General features: G+C 42.1%; 4 protein-coding genes across 4 annotated transcripts; 3 read left to right on the forward strand and 1 right to left on the reverse strand.

Moving 5' to 3' along the window:
• Window positions 1-5,418: 5,418 nt before the first annotated feature.
• On the forward strand, window positions 5,419-6,672 carry LOC140793966 (uncharacterized). Its single transcript, XM_073145765.1, has one exon. The coding sequence runs from the start codon at window positions 5,510-5,512 to the stop codon at window positions 6,587-6,589; it is 1,080 nt and encodes a 359-aa protein (XP_073001866.1). The 5' UTR covers window positions 5,419-5,509; the 3' UTR covers window positions 6,590-6,672.
• A 723-nt stretch (window positions 6,673-7,395) lies between these two features.
• On the forward strand, window positions 7,396-11,686 carry LOC140793647 (phosphatidylglycerophosphate phosphatase PTPMT2). The gene is made up of 6 exons (XM_073145265.1): window positions 7,396-7,972; window positions 8,778-8,900; window positions 9,400-9,493; window positions 9,960-10,042; window positions 10,130-10,219; window positions 10,852-11,686. Exons 1-6 carry the CDS (start codon window positions 7,784-7,786, stop codon window positions 11,251-11,253), a joined length of 981 nt encoding a protein of 326 aa, XP_073001366.1. The 5' UTR covers window positions 7,396-7,783; the 3' UTR covers window positions 11,254-11,686.
• A 1,979-nt stretch (window positions 11,687-13,665) lies between these two features.
• LOC140793271 (putative kinase-like protein TMKL1) lies at window positions 13,666-15,435 on the forward strand. Its single transcript, XM_073144652.1, has 2 exons — window positions 13,666-14,371; window positions 14,577-15,435. Exons 1-2 carry the CDS (start codon window positions 13,867-13,869, stop codon window positions 15,152-15,154), a joined length of 1,083 nt encoding a protein of 360 aa, XP_073000753.1. The 5' UTR covers window positions 13,666-13,866; the 3' UTR covers window positions 15,155-15,435.
• A 281-nt stretch (window positions 15,436-15,716) lies between these two features.
• Window positions 15,717-19,173, reverse strand: LOC140793480 (uncharacterized). The gene is made up of 7 exons (XM_073144976.1): window positions 18,783-19,173; window positions 18,057-18,270; window positions 17,775-17,941; window positions 16,714-16,838; window positions 16,530-16,590; window positions 16,249-16,297; window positions 15,717-16,154 (listed from the first exon to the last, which is right to left on the reverse strand). Exons 1-7 carry the CDS (start codon window positions 18,975-18,977, stop codon window positions 16,072-16,074), a joined length of 894 nt encoding a protein of 297 aa, XP_073001077.1. The 5' UTR covers window positions 18,978-19,173; the 3' UTR covers window positions 15,717-16,071.
• Window positions 19,174-19,294: the final 121 nt, after the last annotated feature.

Genomic DNA, 19,294 nt, shown 5'->3' on the forward strand with positions numbered 1-19,294 from the left:
ATGGGAAGGAGAACCTGGCAGACCAGACCAAGACGCTTCCTAGGACTAATAGACAAGTCAAGGAAACTGACCAACAGAGGGAGAGCTCGAGTTTCCATAAGGATAAGGGAACGCCAGCCAAAGGGAAAGGAAAGATCTCTGAAGCCACGCATAGCGGGGAGAATCAGGAGAGTAACACGAAGACGGTTAAGGTGGTGGAAACGAAAAGCGATGACTCACCTTTAACTGGCGGGTTGAAACAAAGGAAGGAGGACAAAGGGAAGTCAATACAAGATGGAAGGAAGACGTGTCATGAGAAGGCCAAGGCTACCCCACTTGAGCGGGACGGATTAGTGGAGCTGGACTGCAGAAGGACGGAAGTGACGCAGGACCGGGAGTCTGTCAACATCAATGGGATAGTAATCAAGCTCGGGACAGGTGACGATCGCGGCCGTAGATCACCCTTCACGACAACAAAGATAGAGCAACGTGGAACCAAAGCACCAAAATACCCAGCAGATATCTACACCGATGGTATCGCGACTACCGGATCGAGGCCACCTGAGGAGAAGAGGGGACCGTCCGAAGGACACTGCTCGGCGGTCAGGAAGCTCAAGGAGGCGCTGACGAAACCACCGGACAATGGGCATGAGCCTATGGATCTGGAAGGGCAAAGCGAAAACCAATGGGCCTTGGTCTGCATTCCAAACAGCTCAGATGGCAATGCACAGCCTGATGAAGCGCGAGAGAAGGCCAGAAGGGGCCAGGAAGGATCCGCCACAAAGCGTGGCAGACTGGAGTAACCCTATATTGTGTCTTATGTTTAGAGCAATATTTTGGAACTGTCGAGGAGCCTTGAAAAAGGATGTACTGGACAGATGTCGTGATCTAAACAGAGAACATAAGGTGGATTTTATATGTCTACTGGAAACCCATACAGACTGGGCAAAAGCAAAAATGGTGGCGCGGATAATGGGAAGGAACTGGTCTTCCTTCTCGGTGCCAGCTGAAGGTGTATCAGGAGGGTTGATAATGATGTGGAAGACTGCAGTTGGTTATGTGGACGTAGTGGCGGTGTCGAGGTATGCGGCACACATGGTGGTCTCCTCGGTGGATGGCGAAACATGGCTGGTGATTGCAGTCTATGCAAGCAACCGGCTAGAGCAGCAGATCCAGCTGTGGGAGGAACTATTGGGTTTAGGTTCTCTCGGTTTGCCGTGGGTAGTTGCTGGCGACTTCAATGCGATACTCTCAACGGAGGAGAAAAAAAGTTATGCTCGGGTGACGCTTGGGCCGAAGTCATCTGCTTTCGCTAAGTTCGTAGAGGAGGCGGGAGTATGCGACTTGGGCTTCGAAGGAGTTCCGTTCACCTGGTGTAACAACCAGAAGGGGAACAGGAGAATCTGGGTCAGATTAGACCGAGCGCTGGCGAACACCGAGTGGGTGCGAAGGTATCCGCGGAGCCGCGTGGTACACCTGGATAGATCAGCGTCGGATCATGCACCCTTGCTTGTCATGGTCCCGAAGGTGGTGGAAAGTAGAAGGAGGCCTTTTAGATTTGAAATGTACTGGACGGAATACGACAGTTGTAGGCGCATCATGAAGGAAGTCTGGCGAGAAGACGTGCATGGGAATCCCATGCATGGGTTCACGCATAAATTGGCGAACTTGCGACGACAGCTGAAAGGGTGGAGCAGATCGCAGATAGGTCACCTGGAGACTCAGCTGCAATCCGTGAAGGCCGAGTTGAAGGAGCTAGAAGAGCTGGATGCTGCTGGCACCCTGGATGATGAGGGAAGCACCAGGCTGAGAAGCTGCTACAACAGGAAGGCAGCCTTAAGCAGACAACTAAATCTAAAGTGGCTTCAACGGTCGCGTCTGCGATGGGTGCAAGAGGGAGATAGAAACACTCATTTCTTCCACCTTACGGCGACGATGCGGGGAAGAAGGAACAGAATACAAAGATTAAAGTCGGAGGCAGGTTTATGGGTCCAAGGGCAGGAGGAGATAGAGAAGAGCTTTCTCGAACACTACGAGGAACTATGGGGACCAACCCATGATGATGCCTGGACATTACCGGCGGGACTGGACCTACCGGGCGTCTCAGTGGAAGACAGTATCAAACTGCTGAAACCGGTGGACAACGACGAGATCTTGGAAGCCCTTCGAAGTATGCCTACCGGCAAGGCGCCGGGCCCTGATGGGATACCGGTGGAAGTATACACATTATACTGGCAGGAGGTTGGGAACAAGCTGTGCAACGTAGTTAAACACTTCTTCCAGCATGAAGGACTCCCCCGCCAGTGGGGGAATACTTACATCACCCTGATACCGAAGGTGGAAAAACCGGCTACGGCGCGAGAGTTCCGGCCGATTTCCCTATGCAACGTGGCGTATAAAATCATTGCCAAAGTGCTGGTCGGAAGGCTACGGGGGCTCCTCCCGCAGCTGGTGGATACAGAGCAGGCGGCCTTCATCAAAGGCCGGAATATCTACGATAATATTCTGGCGGCACAGGAGGTGGCTCATACTATGGTCAGTGGAAGGCACATGACACCGTTGATGATGCTAAAATTGGACATGGAAAAGGCATACGATCGAGTTAGTTGGAAGGCAGTGTTGGGGGTGATGGAAGCAATGGGTTTTTCGGCCAAGTGGTGCAGTTGGATCAGTGCATGTATCAAGTCCCCGAGATATGCAATCCTTGTGAATGGATCACCGTCAAGGTGGATAACGCCCCACCGTGGGTTGAGACAGGGGGACCCGCTCTCCCCTTATCTATTCCTACTCGTGTCTCAGGTTCTATCTAGCTTGCTGAAGGATCGCATGGCGCGAGGGCTTCTGCAGGGCTATCGAGTTGGAGATGTGCACCTGTCGCACCTACTGTACGCGGACGATTTATTAGTCACGGTGGAAGCTTCAGCTCAGAATGTTAGTGTCATTCAGGAGTGCCTTCAGGTCTACTCTAGTATAACTAACCAAAAGGTGAATGTTGCGAAGTCGGAGCTGTTCCTGCCGGAGTGGATGGAGGCCAGGGAAGCGGACAACATCCGCAGTTTGCTGGGTCTACCGAGGGCCAAAATGCCGTTTAGGTACCTTGGTGTTCCTATAGCAGGGAGGAGAGTCAGCGTTCAGGATCATAGCTGGCTGGTGGAGCGTCTGACGAAGAAATTGGCAGGATGGAAACGTAACAGCCTCTCCTTTGCGGGTCGGCTAACCCTACTCAGAAGTGCCTTGATGTCTATCCCTAACTATTGGATGAGTTGCACCTGGATACCAGATACGGTACTGGAGAAGATCAACAAGGTAGCGAGAGCCTTTCTGTGGGGTAGAGGAGAACGTAAAGGTCTTCACTTGGTAAGCTGGGAAATGGTGACACAGCCGAAGAAGAAGGGTGGCCTAGGTGTGAGGAGACTTAAGGAAACAAGGAGCAGTCTGCTTGGCAAGCAGGTTTTTCGCATCCTAAATGGTGACGATGCGCTATGGATAAGAATCATGGATGGGAAATACGGTGGTCTGCATCCGTGGGAGCATAGGAAGTGGAAGGATGCGTCGTGGATCTGGAGAGGCATAACTGCAACAGCAGAGGCCATCAAAATGGGGTGCCGAAAGCTAATAGGAGACGGGACGGGCTCGAGTGTAGCTGACGATCCGTGGACCTCCGCCGTGCCGTGGAGGTGGCAACCGCGAACAATCAAACCAGAGTTCCTAAGACCGGAACTGACAGTGGCGGAGCTTCTGAAGAGGAGAGCGGGCAACGGCCAAAACATGGTTGATGAAGTAGGGGTGGAGCTGGCAGTCGAGATGGCATCCATTTCACTAGGGAAGGAAGGATCAAAGGACACATGGATCTGGTGGCCTCATCCCATGGGGACCCCCACGGCGGCTGCAATATATCGAGTCCTACGGCCTATTGAAGACGATAACTGGAGCGGTTGGGGGGAGTTGTGGAAGATAAAGGTGGCTCCACGAGTGAGGCTGTTCTGCTGGAAGCTACTGAGGGGTAGATTACCGACCAAAGAGAGACTGCATGCTTTACGGATCGGAGGAGACGATAAGTGTAGCCTATGTGGGCTGTTCTCAGAAACGATAGAGCATCTGTTCTATGGGTGTAGGTACAGCAGAGAGGTATGGACCATATTGGGTCAGTTGCAGCCAGAACTAAAGAAGATGGGGAGCTTCATCGGACCAGAATGGATCACAGCGGAGTGGGGGAGATGCAGGAACGGAGGCCTCGCCGGAACACGGGAACTGATAGCAACCACGTGCTGGGGCATCTGGAAACAACGGAACCGCATAGTATATGGAGAGACGAGGGAGGCAGCGTGCCTGGTGGCTAAAAGAGCTCAACACTTGACCGAGGAATATAATCCACCCAGGAGCGGTGATCAACCAAAGAGGACACTGCAGGTAGGCGGCTGGTGCCGGCCTCCGAGCGGTTGGGTGAAGGTGAACACGGATGGAGCATTCCACTCAGGAGCGAGCCAGGCCGGAGCCGGAGCTATCATGCGAGACCACAACGGAGGAGTGGTGCAGGTCCGGTGGGAACCTATACCAGCGGTGTCTCCACTCCACGCGGAGGCATGGGCGATGCTAATGGGGCTTAACCTACTAAGCAGAGAGCAGACTGCACAGGTGGAGTCGGACTCGGAACAGTTAGTGAAGGTTTTGAGGGGAGAGAGGCCTTGCCCGTGGCAAATCCAGGGTATTGTGTGGGAGTGTAAGGCTGTATTAGCCAAGGTGGGAGCGTATTCCATTACCCATGTAAGCGCATTAAAAAACAAGGTCATGGATTGGACAGCCCGTAAAGGCTTGGGTGCGACCTAGATCGGAACTCTCCGTGAGGGGGACCCTATGCCACATGAGTTGTACATCCTGGTTCAGATGGACAACTGTTCATCCAGGAATTCTTAATAGCTGAATAGAGCTCTTTTATCAACAAAAAAAAAAAAAGAATCCTGTTTTTTTTATATCCAAATCAACCCCTCACTTTTTTAGAATTACCGCTCACAACCGCACTGTTAGTTCTACTTCTACACATTTCTTATTCTGCTCTCTATCCAAGATTCTCACTTTGTACCAAAACAAATAAAGCCTTAATAGACATCATCATGACCATGAGAGAAAGAAAGAGATATTCTCGCGTATATTTTTGCAACTTAGGAGATGGGAACCCACTTTACCTACAAAAAGGAGAGCATAGATTCAAATGAACACCTAAAACTTTTTATTCATTTTGTTACATATAAAAAAAACGGCGTGAGAATCTAATAAGACATATGATGTTCCTATCAAAGAACATAAGCTGATAAGAGCTATAACTAAAAAAAAGTATCCACCTCAGTCCCACTTCCTTCCACCTCAAGCTAGCGTATGCATTCCAAAAGGAGAATCCCAGCCACGTTTATCCTCCTACAACCTTCTTGATCTCTTACGTTGTTCTCTTTTAATTATCCAAATAACTAATTCTTTAGTTTACTTAAGGAGGAGGAGAGAAGATGAAGAGCTTCTCAACTCACTCTCCATTCTAATGGCGGAGACGAACTCTACTATCCAACCCATTAAACCACCATTCCTCTCCAATCTCCTCTACAAATCCATGTACTTCGCGGTCTTCGTCTTCCTCCTCCCTCACCTATCTTCCCAAGCTCCCGACTTTGTGAACCAAACCATCTTCCGGGAAAGCTGGGAGCTTTTCCGTCTCCTCTTCGTCGGACTCGCGGTATCTTACGGCGTTTTCAGCCGGAAGAATGCCGACCCGGTTGTCGATTGCGAGATGGAAAAGACACGCGATCGCCCACAATCTTGCGCCTCCCAAATCCTCCATGGCGCGTTGGTTTTCGAGGAGGATGAAGTTTACAGCCCATGTCAAAGGATTCTCGACGAGGCCAAGATCCAATCTTGGAGCTCTCTGTACTACCCTAACAAGCCTGCGGTTGTGGTCGCAAATGGTAGTAGCGGTGGAGGCCACGAGGCTACTAATCCCCTGCTCCTGCCAGTCCGGAGCTTGAGATCGAGAGACGAAGCAGAGGAGAGTGGCGTTCTTCCATCGCCTATTCCATGGAGATCAAGGGGGGAAACATTTGATGCGAATCCTTCCAAGATCCCATCTTTCCACAAGAGAAGCGAGCATTCGGTGAAGAAGGAGAAGAAGAAGAAGAGCTCGTACAAGTCTTCGCCACCTCCACCTCCACCACCTCCACCTCCACCTCCACTCCTCAGTCATGGGCATTCCACAATCTCCAATAAGGAGGCGACCACAAAGAGCTTCAAAGATGAACTCACAGTTAAAGGAAAGGAAGTAAAGAGACAAATGCTGGATGATGTAGTTAAGAACGCTTCTAAAGAATCACTTGGGTATATATCTCATCGCTCTGAGATAACGAACGGTCTGGTTATTGCCTCAGATGATTCGAATACCAATGATTGCGATGTCGCCGCCGAGCAATCGTATGTCTCAAGCTCCACAGCAACAGTGAGTGTAGATGAGAATGAAGTGGACAAGAAGGCCGATGAGTTCATAGCCAAGTTTAGAGAGCAGATTAGGCTTCAAAGGATCGAGTCAATCAAGAGATATACTGCTCATCGCAGTGTCAGAAATTCCAACTAGTTTTACAACTAGTAAAGCTTGTATGATGCTTTGTGTCATTGTGATCAGAATTAGTGGCAAAAAGTCATATTAAGTTCGTCTTATTTCGACTTAATTATTAGCATCAACTTATTGATGGCAATGATTTATAAACTGCAGCTAGCACTACAAGTGGCAATTGGATCGTATTAAGTTTAAACTAGTTTGAAGACTACCATCTATTTATTAAATTAGATTAGAATATTAAGTATGAACACCGTCTATTTAATAAATGAATTAAAACAAATTATAAACCGATTACTAGGTTACATGAGGTATTCGAATTCATATATATTTATCAAATTTATGGTGCCGGACAAATTAACCCATTTATAATTTGATTATATTAAATTAAATTAACTACATTGTCACATTTCTTTGGCCTGATGTCTTTCCTTTATTGCCCATATAATTGTAGCAGAGTTGAAATTATTACTGAAGATAATCTACGAGCAATCAGAGAAGGCATAATTGAAGTCTTCGATCTATTTTGATGTTCACATTATTGTAGCATAATTATTATCATTATCCAACATTAATTGGGCTTAAATATTAAGCCCATTAAGAGCCCAAAATTATAGATGCTTTCCTTAGATCCAACTCAACAAACACGTGAGGGTCCTTTCTATCGCCCACGTGGCGGTCGCCCCGTATCCGACGGCGTACACTAATTCCTATGAGCGACTCGCGCTGTTTAACTTTAGACAGCAAACGGCATTCACAGACGACGTGGCAGAATATAACCGGCGGAGTTGTGGACTTATCCGCCACGTCATTATTCGTTCACTGTTCCCCGTACGGGAGGAGCAGCGGAGAGCCCACCCGATCGCTCACCTATTTGATTCCTTCGGGCGAGGAGTTGTTATCGACCGACCGCTTCCTTTTCTGGTGATCTCAACACAACGCAGGGGAGAGCGAGAGAGATCGATGCATCGACTTGGCGTAATCGAGAGAAAGGGATCGAAAGATTGCTTCTTGCTTCCGAAATCGAGCAATAGAGAGTAGGTTTCGAAGGAGGAATCCTACGATTTCTTGTTCCCCTATTTCTTCCTCGGTCGGAAAGCTAGGGTTCTCCTTTTAGGTTGCAATTTCTCTCGAATTGCCTCGGTTTGGCTTTAATCTTGTGTTTCTTTCGTTAATTTTGATCGGGGTTGGGGAGTTCTGTGTGGATTGGATATGTATATAGAGGAACTAGCGGAAGGGGATTCGGGAGGAAGAGGAGGTGAGAATAAGATTGTGTTGTTGGATGCGAAGAGGGCGGCGGTTGGGGTTGGCGCTCGGGCTTTCTTCTACCCGACGCTCCTTTATAATGTTGTTCGGAATAAGATCCAGACCGAATTCCATTGGTGGGATGAAGTTGATGAGGTTTGTATAATCCTCTTTATATATATAATATTTTTTTGACACAAAATGTGAAAGATGGTTTTTAGTATATATAAGATCCAGGTGGAGTTCCATTTAGTAGATATAAATTTGTATAATCCTCTTTATATATTTATTTTTTTGATGCAAAATGTGAAGCATGGTTTTTTAGTATATATAAATTTGTATAAGATCCAGGCGGAGTTCCATTTGAGCGGCAGTGTAATCTTAATAGAGTACCTGCCCGTTTAAATGTTTCTATTTCTTTTTTCCACTGATATTTCTTTAACATTTTATAACGTTAATGTATTAATTTTAACCATTATTGATATAGATACCCTATAGTAAGATGTTATTATCTGATCTGGTCCTCCTGAAACTTAACTTGTCTTTTCTGACTGCTTACAATTGTCTTAACATTAATGCTAGGATTGAAGTATCACCTACAATTATCTTCACATTAATGTTAGAATTGAAGTATGATGAGTTGATGACACATCATTGGATCATGTAGATAGCAATTTAGATTAAACAATTTTGATGATTTGCAGAGTATATATTAATAGCTGAGATTTATTCTTACCTTTGTCAAATGTCATTGTTAAATGTAATACGGGAACCTTTTACTCCTATTGTGTTAACACATTATATTCATCCTGGAGTTCCTTTGCTTATTAGAGGATTGCAATATATATTCCTATGTACTCCAAGTTTTTATCATCTCGATATGTGGTTTTACTTCCTCTGATTACCAGTAATATTTGTGAGACTAAATGTTTACTGATTTCTCTGAACTATTTTGTATCAGTTTTTATTGCTAGGTGCTGTTCCTTTCCCTAGTGACGTTCCCCGCTTAAAGGAACTTGGTGTTTATGGAGTTATCACATTAAATGAGCCATATGAGACTCTGGTTCCTACTTCATTATATCTTGTGAGTATTTACTCCTGGCTATCCTTGTTTTTTGTTTCACCTCTTCATATGTGTGTTTAGCTAACTAGAACTTAAAAGACAAGATGATTACATGCGCAAAGAAAGAGGGTAATTCAATAAAAAGGCTTGTGGTACATGAAGTTATAAACACCTACAGTCTGGAACCATTTTCTCCTGGAAGGTCCAAATTAATTAAAGTAATGCAACTTTCTAATCAATCCCTCGTGTGATTTTTGACAATTGTTTCCATATATTGGTACAATGGTACTAGATACATGTATAGGATCTTAGAGAATATTTGTTTATCGGTTAGTCTATCATCACATTCTATGTTCAAATTAGAGCTGTAAGCTTATATTTTGTCACCTTTTGATTATTCGGTTCTGTTCTATCTATTGTCTGATGATTTTTGGAGTGGCAGATAATGTTCATTTTATTTTTATTGAAGTTAATCTTAGGTTTCTCCAATATTATTAATTTTATTTCTTTGATTATATAGGCTCATGGGATTGAAAACTTGGTGATACCGACAAGAGATTACCTTTTTGCACCATCATTCGGAAATATATGCAGAGCTGTAGACTTCATCCATAGTAGGCATTGCCTTCTCTGACTCCAATGAGGCATTTTCATACTTTTATAATATTCTATGAGGTTATACTTGTTTGTCTGATTTTTAATAAGTTACTTACAAAATGTGGAGCTTAGCTTATTAACATATTCTGGTTTACAATTTTTACCGACTACTTTCTGAATGCACAAGTAAAATTACTCTATGATGCAACAGTCATTTGGATTCTTTTAGACTCTAGGCATTTCATATCCACTTGCAGCTTATGTAGTTCTTGCTTTGCTAGTGTATACAAGGAAACTGCGAGCCATGACTATCTCATATCTTGGTCGTCCACCGAACCTTTTTGCTGTTTATTTTGTTTATGTTCCGATGCTATTCTTCAGACACCAATTAAAATTCCTGTTCTAATAATTGTTGTTTTTATATGTTCTAATAAATTTCACAGAAGGTTTACAGATTCTTTTGTTTAATTTTACTATGCAAAGGGAACGCTTCCTGTGGGAAAATTACATATGTTCACTGCAAAGCTGGTCGAGGACGCAGCACAACAATTGTTCTATGTTACTTGGTCCGTAAACGGTCAGAAGTACTCACTAAGTTTTACGAGCTATTTATATAATCCGGAAGCATTTAATAATGAATATTCATCTTTTAGGTGCAATATAAGCAAATGACACCTGCTGCAGCATATGAACATGTGAGATTGATTAGGCCAAGAGTTCTTTTAGCTTCTTCACAGTGGAAGGTAAGTCAGTATGATGCTGCAAGTTCTACCATCCAGTGCAATATATTTTCTCTATGTACTTGTTGACTCTTATAGCTTTTCAAAATAAATTGTTATATAGGTCCTTATAAGTCTTGACTAATGCATAGTATATGTAGTAACTAGTACGTGAAGCATCTAGCTTCTCCTTGAGTAGCAAACTATGTGGAGTATTCATGTAATCCATCTATATAGTTCTGAGGGAATTCTGACACTGTATTTGGTGAGCACATTGCTCACTCGTTATACTCTTAATGGACTATGCATCTGCAGGCTTGCAAAGATTCTCAGAAAGATGAACTAGTTTCTGTAACCTACAATATGTAAGCAAATATGTTGGAATTATTTATTGCCTCTTTGCACAGTTCTTTACGACTTATGACTACATTTACATATGGAATAGATGCATGTGCCTAGAATAGAACTCATTAATGTGTATAGTTGAAAATGCTACTACAGTAACAGCAATAAGGTGGTGGTTGTGCAGTCATTCATTCACATGCCACTTTAGTACACTTGCATGGGAAGTGATTTACGCCAAAATCTTCTAAAATCATTCTTGTGTTATTGATATTGTCATTCTTTGTCTTGCAATCTTTTAAAATCATCTGCAGGCTGTCCAGGAATTTTACCATCTTAGAGTGAAGAAAAATTGGAGTAGCGGCTTGGATAACCAGGTCATGAAATCACCGGTTCTCATGACTACTCAAAATCTCGTAGCTTTTGATGACGGTACATATGTGGTGGTATCAAAATCTGACCTTGACGGCTATGATGGGGATGTTGAATCCAGTAATGTGGGCAACAACATATGGGCAGAGCTGAGCCTTGTATACAGAGTGCAATTTGCTGGGCAAGCGGCCTTTGCGAGACTTTCTTACTTCTGGCTTCGATGTCATGCCTCAAAAGCAACTCTTCTTCCTGAAAATCTTGGAACTGAGAGTTGCTCTGTGGAAGTTGAACAGCTCCAAGCTGGTCACCCCTGTTTACTGCAAGGGGTTGTGGTGGAGCTGTGATCCTTTTTCTTCTCCTTGCTTCCTTTAAATGGTGGGCAGGTAATAAAGAAACATACTGTCGGAATGCTTTTTGAGTAACAAAATGGCAGCAATATCATCCTTTGAAGCTTTAAAGCCAGCTTCAATAAGTAGTATAAAGTTACTTCAACAAAGTAACCAAATATTATTGGCGGATGATCCTGTATATACACATCATATGTACAAATGTTAAAATGAATTTGTTCGGTCCCAGGCTGTTTCTGGATAGCGCCATCCTCTTAACCATACTTGATGCTTGTTTTAGCTTGTATAGTCTGGTTAGGGGTTTGCTCAAAGGTCTTTCCCCTATTCCGGGATTATATCTTATGTATGGTTTCTGGAGGGTTGTTCATATAGGGTTCATCACTCCTTTTCATTATTTCTATTAGCATGTGGGGGAAGTCCATTTTCTCAATGGTGAAATGACCAATTAATATGCCAGTCGAAGAGGTAGGAGTGCTTGTGATCATTTATCTTTTCTTTCCTCACTTTTTTGCCAGCCAATGTTCAGCTGTGACAAAAAAAAGAAAAAATAGAGGTAGAAAAAAAGAGAAAAGAAGACATGGATTCTTATTTGTTCTTGGAACTGGTGTTAGTTTCCTTGTAATGGAGTATGACTAGAAAGGACAGCTGCTATTTACTCCATAATCATATGTACTATACCATGATTTTAAAGTTTTGAGCAAATTAGGAACTGTGGAGTAAGTTGGAATTATTAATCACTGGTATGTGTTTGGTGTAACGTGATTAACACGTCAAGCTACTCTGGCAAACGCTGAAATGGTCTAACAATTGTTATGCCAAAGCGTGGAGGACCAGAAACTCTCACTTCATCATTAAACTTATTTCCTCTCTCTATATCTTGAAAGAATAAAACTACTCTTTAATTCTAACATATATATATATAGGTTCAAATCAAAAGGCCCTATTCTTCTTGGTGGTTGAGATGTGCATTGGCCTCTCCAGGTCTACATTTAGAGAGGATTCAAGCACTGCCATTAATGGTGCCACTCTCCTACTACAAGTTAATGCAAGTAGGCCCTTAAACAACTATTAGTTAAACCTCCACTTAATACCAGCAACATTCATTCCTCCTCCCCCCTCATAATTCTACTTAAAGACAGCCAATATCACTAAGCGAGTGTGTGAGCCATCATATTAATTTCTTTTATTATCTTATTTTACACTCTTTCTTCACCCACAGCTCATCTATTCAGCTCTCCACCATGCATATTAATTATATGTGAGCTGGGCCTACTATTGAACTCATGATGGTTCACCTTCAATGTCCTGCAATTTCACCCCCATCTTAAAATCCCTGTATTTAGTTAAACTTTTGAGAAATTTAATTGTAAATACCATCTATTTTGTTTTACCATTGTTCACATCCTAAGATATTTACCATTTCATGCCTTTTTGCTATTAATCTCGTAAAAACACTTTGAATTAATTTTAACATAATGGCAACAGATGTAATAGATAATATTTCTATTAACTTTTAAATTAAAATATCTCAAATTTATTGACCTTTAAGATTGATTTTTTTGTTTTAGTTTTACTTTAATCTTAGAAAAAGTTACTCAGAAATATTAAGATCATCTTACATCTAGAGCTAATTTAAATTATATAATTCATGGAGGGTGCATGAGTGTCTTAATAGATTGGGAAATTTGCAAAAAAGCTCATAAATTCTATCTTTATAAAAAATATTTTTTTAAAAAAAAAGCCTCTGTGTTAATTTAAACTCACATAATAATAAGATGGTGAGTTTAAAAAACAGAATATTCTTGTACAAGCTAATTTTAAAATAATAAAATAAAAGATTATGTAAAAAGCCCCTATCTTTTTACAATAATAAAATGATGATGGTATCTTCGAAATTATAAAAATATTAATTTAAATAAAACGGAATATTCTTTTTCAAGCTAACTAACTTAAAGAGTTTTTTTTTCAAATAATTTTAGTAAAAAATAGAGCTTTTCTCATAAAAGTGATAATAAGATAGGTTTTTTCAAAAAAAATAAATAAAAAATAATCGTGATAGAATTTGAACTAAAAACTCACTGTGTACGGGTTTTTTTTTTTTGAGAATTTTTAAAATACATTTATCAAATTCCTACGAGCGGGACTATAGAAAATTTACGACATATTAGCTTAGTATATTTTTAATCTAAATTTTAATGAGATTTAAGTGAAGTGGCTCTGTAGCTAAATAGAGGAGAGAGAGATGATTCGAAGCTCTTAAATAATAAAATTAAAAAATAAAACAAAACTAAACTAACTCCCTCAACCTCCGGATCGTCCAATAAGAAAATGCCACCTGTCTTCGTTTTTTTTCCTTGCTTCCTTGTTTCCTTTAAAAAAGAAACTCCCCTCTCCCTCTCCTTCGCCCTCTCCCTCTCATCCCCCAAGTCTTCTTCTCCAGTACATGGAAGCTTCTTGCACCTCTTGAATCCATACCAAAGGCGGCTCCTTTCTCAGAAGAATGCGCTCTTCTTACCTCAAGATCGCATCTTTTTCCTACAAACAGTAAGGTTCTCGGCCGGATCTCTGGCAAAAAAATGGAAACATTTTGCGTCTCTTGCTATTAGCGAGATGGAGACGCATCGTTTACTCAAGATCCTTCTCGGAGTAATCTTACCCTCTCTCTTCCTCCTCGCCTTCTTCTTCTTCTACCTCCTCCACTACTGCTATTCTCGGAGAGTCTTGATCTCGTCGAAGGACGGCGACTCGTCGTTGGAGGGCGGCGGCGGTGTAGGGTTGCCACCGGAGGCGGAGGAGCTGATCGCGTTCTCCGGCGGCGAGGACCTAACTCTCGGGGACGTCCTCGAGGCTCCCGGGGAGGTGATCGGGAAGTCGAGCTATTCGACGGTGTACAGGGCCACCCTGGACCGGACCAGCTCGGCGGTGCTGCTCCGGTTCGTTCGACCGGCCTGCATTGGCCGGACCGCTGACGTCATCCCGGCGGTTCGCGTCTTGGGTTCGATCCGTCACCCGAATCTGGTTCCGCTAAGGGCTCTCTACGCGGGGCCCAGGGGGGAGAAGCTCTTCGTCCATCCCTTCTATCCCGCAGGGAATCTGGCCCAGTTCTTGAAAAGAGGTGGGCTTTCCTTGTGATCCTTGTTTTTCTAGGGTTTCGATCTGTTTGGAAGTTTGCGAATTTATAGATTTTTAATTAAGAAGAAGACAAAAGTTAATTTTGATTCGGAAGAAGACGTAAAAACTCGTGTCAGTTTGTTGCTTATCGCTGAACATAATCTTTCCGGTCACCTAAGTTTTGGTTGCTTATCTAACTAACTCTACAGATGGAGTTGCTGAATCCTATAAACGGGAAGTTATTCACAAACTATCTCTAGGTATAGCAAAGGGATTGGATCACCTTCACAATGCGCTACGTAAACCGATCATCCATGGCAACCTCAAAACTAACAACATTATGCTCGACGGCGATCTCCAGCCTCGGCTATCGGACTTCGGTCTGCACCTCATCTTGAGTCCGGCCGCAGGGCAAGAAATGCTTGAAGCCTCTGCAGCTCAGGGCTACAAACCTCCGGAGCTGATCAAGATGAAGCATGCAACTAAACAGAGTGATATTTATAATTTGGGTGTAGTTTTTCTCGAGATTATTATGAAAAATCATAATTTGCTGCGGGCTCGAGATCATCATCGTCATTCTTCGCCTTCCTTCAAAGACTTGATTCTCGAGCAGAAAATCTCCGAGTTCGCCAGCCGAAGTAAAAGCTTCTTTGGTCATGGAGACGAAGAAGGTTTGTTAACGTTCTTTCAGCTGGCAATGGCTTGTTGCTCCCCTTCGCCTGATTCAAGGCCGGATGTTAACCACGTTCTTACAAGGCTCCAAGAAATTGGGTGTAATAGTTCATGAAAAAAAAAACTACTAGCGAATAGATGAATTGACTACAAGCTTTGTCTTCCAAGTGCCCAGTCTTGACAGTTTGTTCGTTGCTTGCAGTGCAAAAGTCACGGAATTCTATAGTTGGAGAACATGTTTAGATTAATGTTAGAACAAGAATATCTTCGTGTACTTTGAAGATTACAATGAAATCAGAGAGGTTGTTTTACACTAGTCATGTAATAATGTATATACGCAAGAATATGAAAGCCTCAACAACGGCTCTGTAGTGGGTAATACTCCAATCACCATAACCTCACTGTATCAATTTGAGCACCTATCATTTATTAGATCAGTGCACAAACGCAAACCACAGATAAATTAGAGAGTTCATGATCCACATGATCATTGATATTTCAAACAGCACCCGATGTATTAGACCAGTTCTGTCCTAGTTAGTACTAATTCTACATAAAATAATCGAGGGTAACATCACCATTAAACGACGAGAACCCAATGGAAACTGCACATGAATACAAGCACACTCGATAACAACATCTCAACAAGGAAGAGCGCAAGAGAAAGCACGCAAACAGATGATAATTATTAAGTTGATTAAGAAATAAGCGGTCAAACATTTCAACTGAATCAAGGAAATATTCTGTCAAAAAGTGGCCAAAAAGCTTACTGGTCAATCTCAATGTTGAGAATATAATGGCTGTACAACTCCTGTTGACAGTGAAATGTGCAACACATACAATCCACTTCTGTTGGACATTAGTTGCATAAAATTTCCCTCATGATTTGGGATGTACCAACCAACGTATCAAAAGCAATGAGCATCTTTTGTTTTCTTAAATAAATTCATGCGATTATTTTTTTATCTGATAAGTCACCTTAGTTGAAACCTCATTTTGTGATATTCTCCACTTCCTGATAGCACATAGGATTCATTTTGCTGGATTCTCCTGGTTTGGTGCCTGAGCAGCCAGTGAGGTAAAAATGAAGTTGCCAGAGAGTATAGCTTCCTTCTCTGTTAATCATATTGCCAAGAAGGAAATAAGTCTTCCTCCGAAGTTACAGTTAGCAGTAAAAATAATATAGAGCTTGAAGGGAATGATGCTAACCGGTCAAAGAAAGGCATGTAGATTCTCTGCGAGTGTACCTAGCCATGGCCTGAAGGAGGGAAAAAAAGAAGCATGTTTCGATGAACTATATTAAAATTAAGAAGAAACGTAAACTTGCAGGATTCAGCATGACTTGGGACTATACAAAATATACAAGGCTCCATCATATAGCAGCCAAAGTCAATGCCATTTAGAAGGGAAAACACAAAACTTGAGAGATGCAGAATCAACACTGAAACACTAATCTAAAGGAATTTGATTGGAAGGGATAAGGAGCATGCCTGGACTGCAGTAGCAGCAGTATCATTTGCACTCTCAGAACCATCCTCAGAGAAAACATTCCTGAAAGTCAGACCCCGGTTAGGTAAGATTATCACAAATTGACAGAAGAAAAGAATAGTACAGGAAATGCTGTAACAGTATAACTATTATGTAAATACTAAATACTATTAAAGAGAAATTTACCTCCATATTGCATTTACAAGATCATCATGTCGTGCTTCTTGACGCATAGCCGCATCATATGCCATAATATTCCCATAGAATATTTTCTCCAGTTCCTTCATCCACTTTGTCAATAGCAAGTTGACCTGAAATCAGACTGACAGAAGTAAGCGCAAGCAAATATAATCTCTCAGACTGTGAAATCATAAAAGTTAAGACACCAGCGCGATGATGTGATATAGCTGCATTCACTCCTTTAACATAACTGCCAAATTTAGAATAGGAATCTAAAATAGAGACAGATAACCATTGAACCTCTAAAAGGTCTCAGCTATACTCGATCTTCAACCAGCAATAATGCATATCTCTACAATTATAATATTGTCAATTGTTCCAACCTAATCTTCCTCTTTAAGATGCTCAGTATGCTACCAAAAGATCTGTCTATCTAATGACAACAGAGTTATTGAACTTTCAAGCATCAACTGACACAATTTTGTACAAATTATACAGGTAACTGAGGTTTTACTGATTTACAGTTGGTCATATAGCCTAACCATGGCTACACAGATTTCATGGAGAAGAAAAGTTTCTGTTAGAAAAGAAATAAAAGTTGAGATCAGGGTCACAATCCACTAATAAAATGAAGCATCCCTTAAAAAGATTGAACAATATAATTCGTTCTTGGAAAGATAACTAAAAGAATTCTTCAGTTGCGTTGTTTATAGTCCAGTGACCATGCAGCGCAAAACAGAAGGTTAACTAAGAGTTGTAACTTTCAACAAAGCTAAATCCAACGTAAAGATTTGTGATGGTGTTGTTATTGCAGAAGACATAAATATTCCGCATGTTCCAGTTGATTAAAACAAGTGAAAGGTACATGAATTGAGATCTGTTAGAAGACATGAATATACTGCATGTTTCAGTTGATTGACAACCAGAATGCACATAAAATAAGGATCACAGGAATGCTGCAATAATAAAAAGACTAATATGTCCATATATCTTAATTGTTTCCACATCCTTTATTTTCAATGTTAACAAAAAGAATGTATTGTAATAAAGAGGGAACAAAGACCAACCCCAGCCTTGGAAACTCTCAACTCAAGATCGTGATTGTAAATCTCATAGAGGTATTGACCGAATTCAACTCCTTCCTTTCCTTCTTCCTTCAGGCGACGTAAAACAAGCCACATGTGGAGAACAAGCAATGAAAATGTTGTCTTAAATGTTTTCTCCAATTGAAAGACTGCAAAAGTGTAAGAAATAGTTTGTTAACTTTGGGTTTAGAGGAATGACTTCCATTAGGGGGATTAACGAAAGCAAGAGTTAGATATTTTCTGATGAGCAGTAAGAAGGCATACCATCATAGATAGCAGGCTTGTCAACCTGAGAAATGACGCGACGGTAGACTACATTTGCACCTCTAATTGATTTGCTCTGTTTACTGTAGAACAACATTAACTTAAAAATTATCTGACGGATGCCCTCAAACTGCGGTTCTTCAACTCTTAGAGAAGAACCAGGAGCCAATGCCAATGAACAGGGTTTAGACCAAAACAAAGCATTCAGTCTGCCCTGCCAAAAGGAGCAAAAGAAAGAACTTTCAGATTTATGCTCAAATACAACGACTTACAAAATATCCTTGTAAGAACAAAACAAGTCACAAATAAGGACATTACTCACTGATAAGAAACATATAAAGTTCACAAGATTAATCAAGGCCATATCCATTTATGACAACCAGCACGGATGGCACGTACCGTATTCATTTAAGTATCAGCATATGTCATAACTCATGGGGGTAATCCATTGCTGACACAATATCCTAAATTTCCAAACCTAACTCATTTTTAAGCTATCTCTTCTTCCTTGGGTGCCCTATACATCAAATTTCAGTTTTTCATTGTCCTCTCTTGTTGGTTAACCAGACCTATCTTCGAACGGAAAACTACAGGCAACCAAGGAGACGCATATGCCAGATAACCAATCATAACTACATATCATTCAAAACAAGAACGAATCCTACCGCGAAAAAGAAGAAAAAAGATAACCTAGAACCAAAAAGAAATACCAATCCGCGACCACACCTCCGGCTTATCTTGGAAGCGCTTCGAGGGCGAAACCGGCGGCTTCGAGGCCGTGGGGGTGGCGGCAGCAGCAGCGGCAGCGGCAGCCTTAGAGTAGCTTTGTTCGAAGAAGAGAGCTTCTTTAGGAGCTACCAATCTCTTGTGCAATGCGAGGGCGGAGAGATTTGAAGCTGCCCTTCCCCATCTCGGAAACATCCTCGGAGGAATTCAAAGCAGGCGGATCAAATCTAAGAAAAAAGATTGGATTCGAGAACACGATGCAGTAGGCAAAGTTTGGACTTTAGACGAGGAAATCGGTGACACGAAACACCGAGCGAGATCAAGAAGAGAAAAAAGAAAGCGAGGAAGAGATGTGAGTGAAGGGAATACACGCAGCCCACAACCAAACCGGAAAGGAAATTGCAAAATAAAAAAATTTAAAAAAAAAAAAAAAAAAAGCAACAACTAGTTGGGCCTAGGATGGGCCGAGTCATGGGTCGCGAGAAAGGAGCGAATAGAGGAAAATATACGAA

Source organism: Typha latifolia, chromosome 8, assembly GCF_019914945.1.
Source record: "Typha latifolia isolate L0001 chromosome 8, TyphaL0001v2, whole genome shotgun sequence".
Classification (NCBI taxonomy): domain Eukaryota; kingdom Viridiplantae; phylum Streptophyta; class Magnoliopsida; order Poales; family Typhaceae; genus Typha; species Typha latifolia.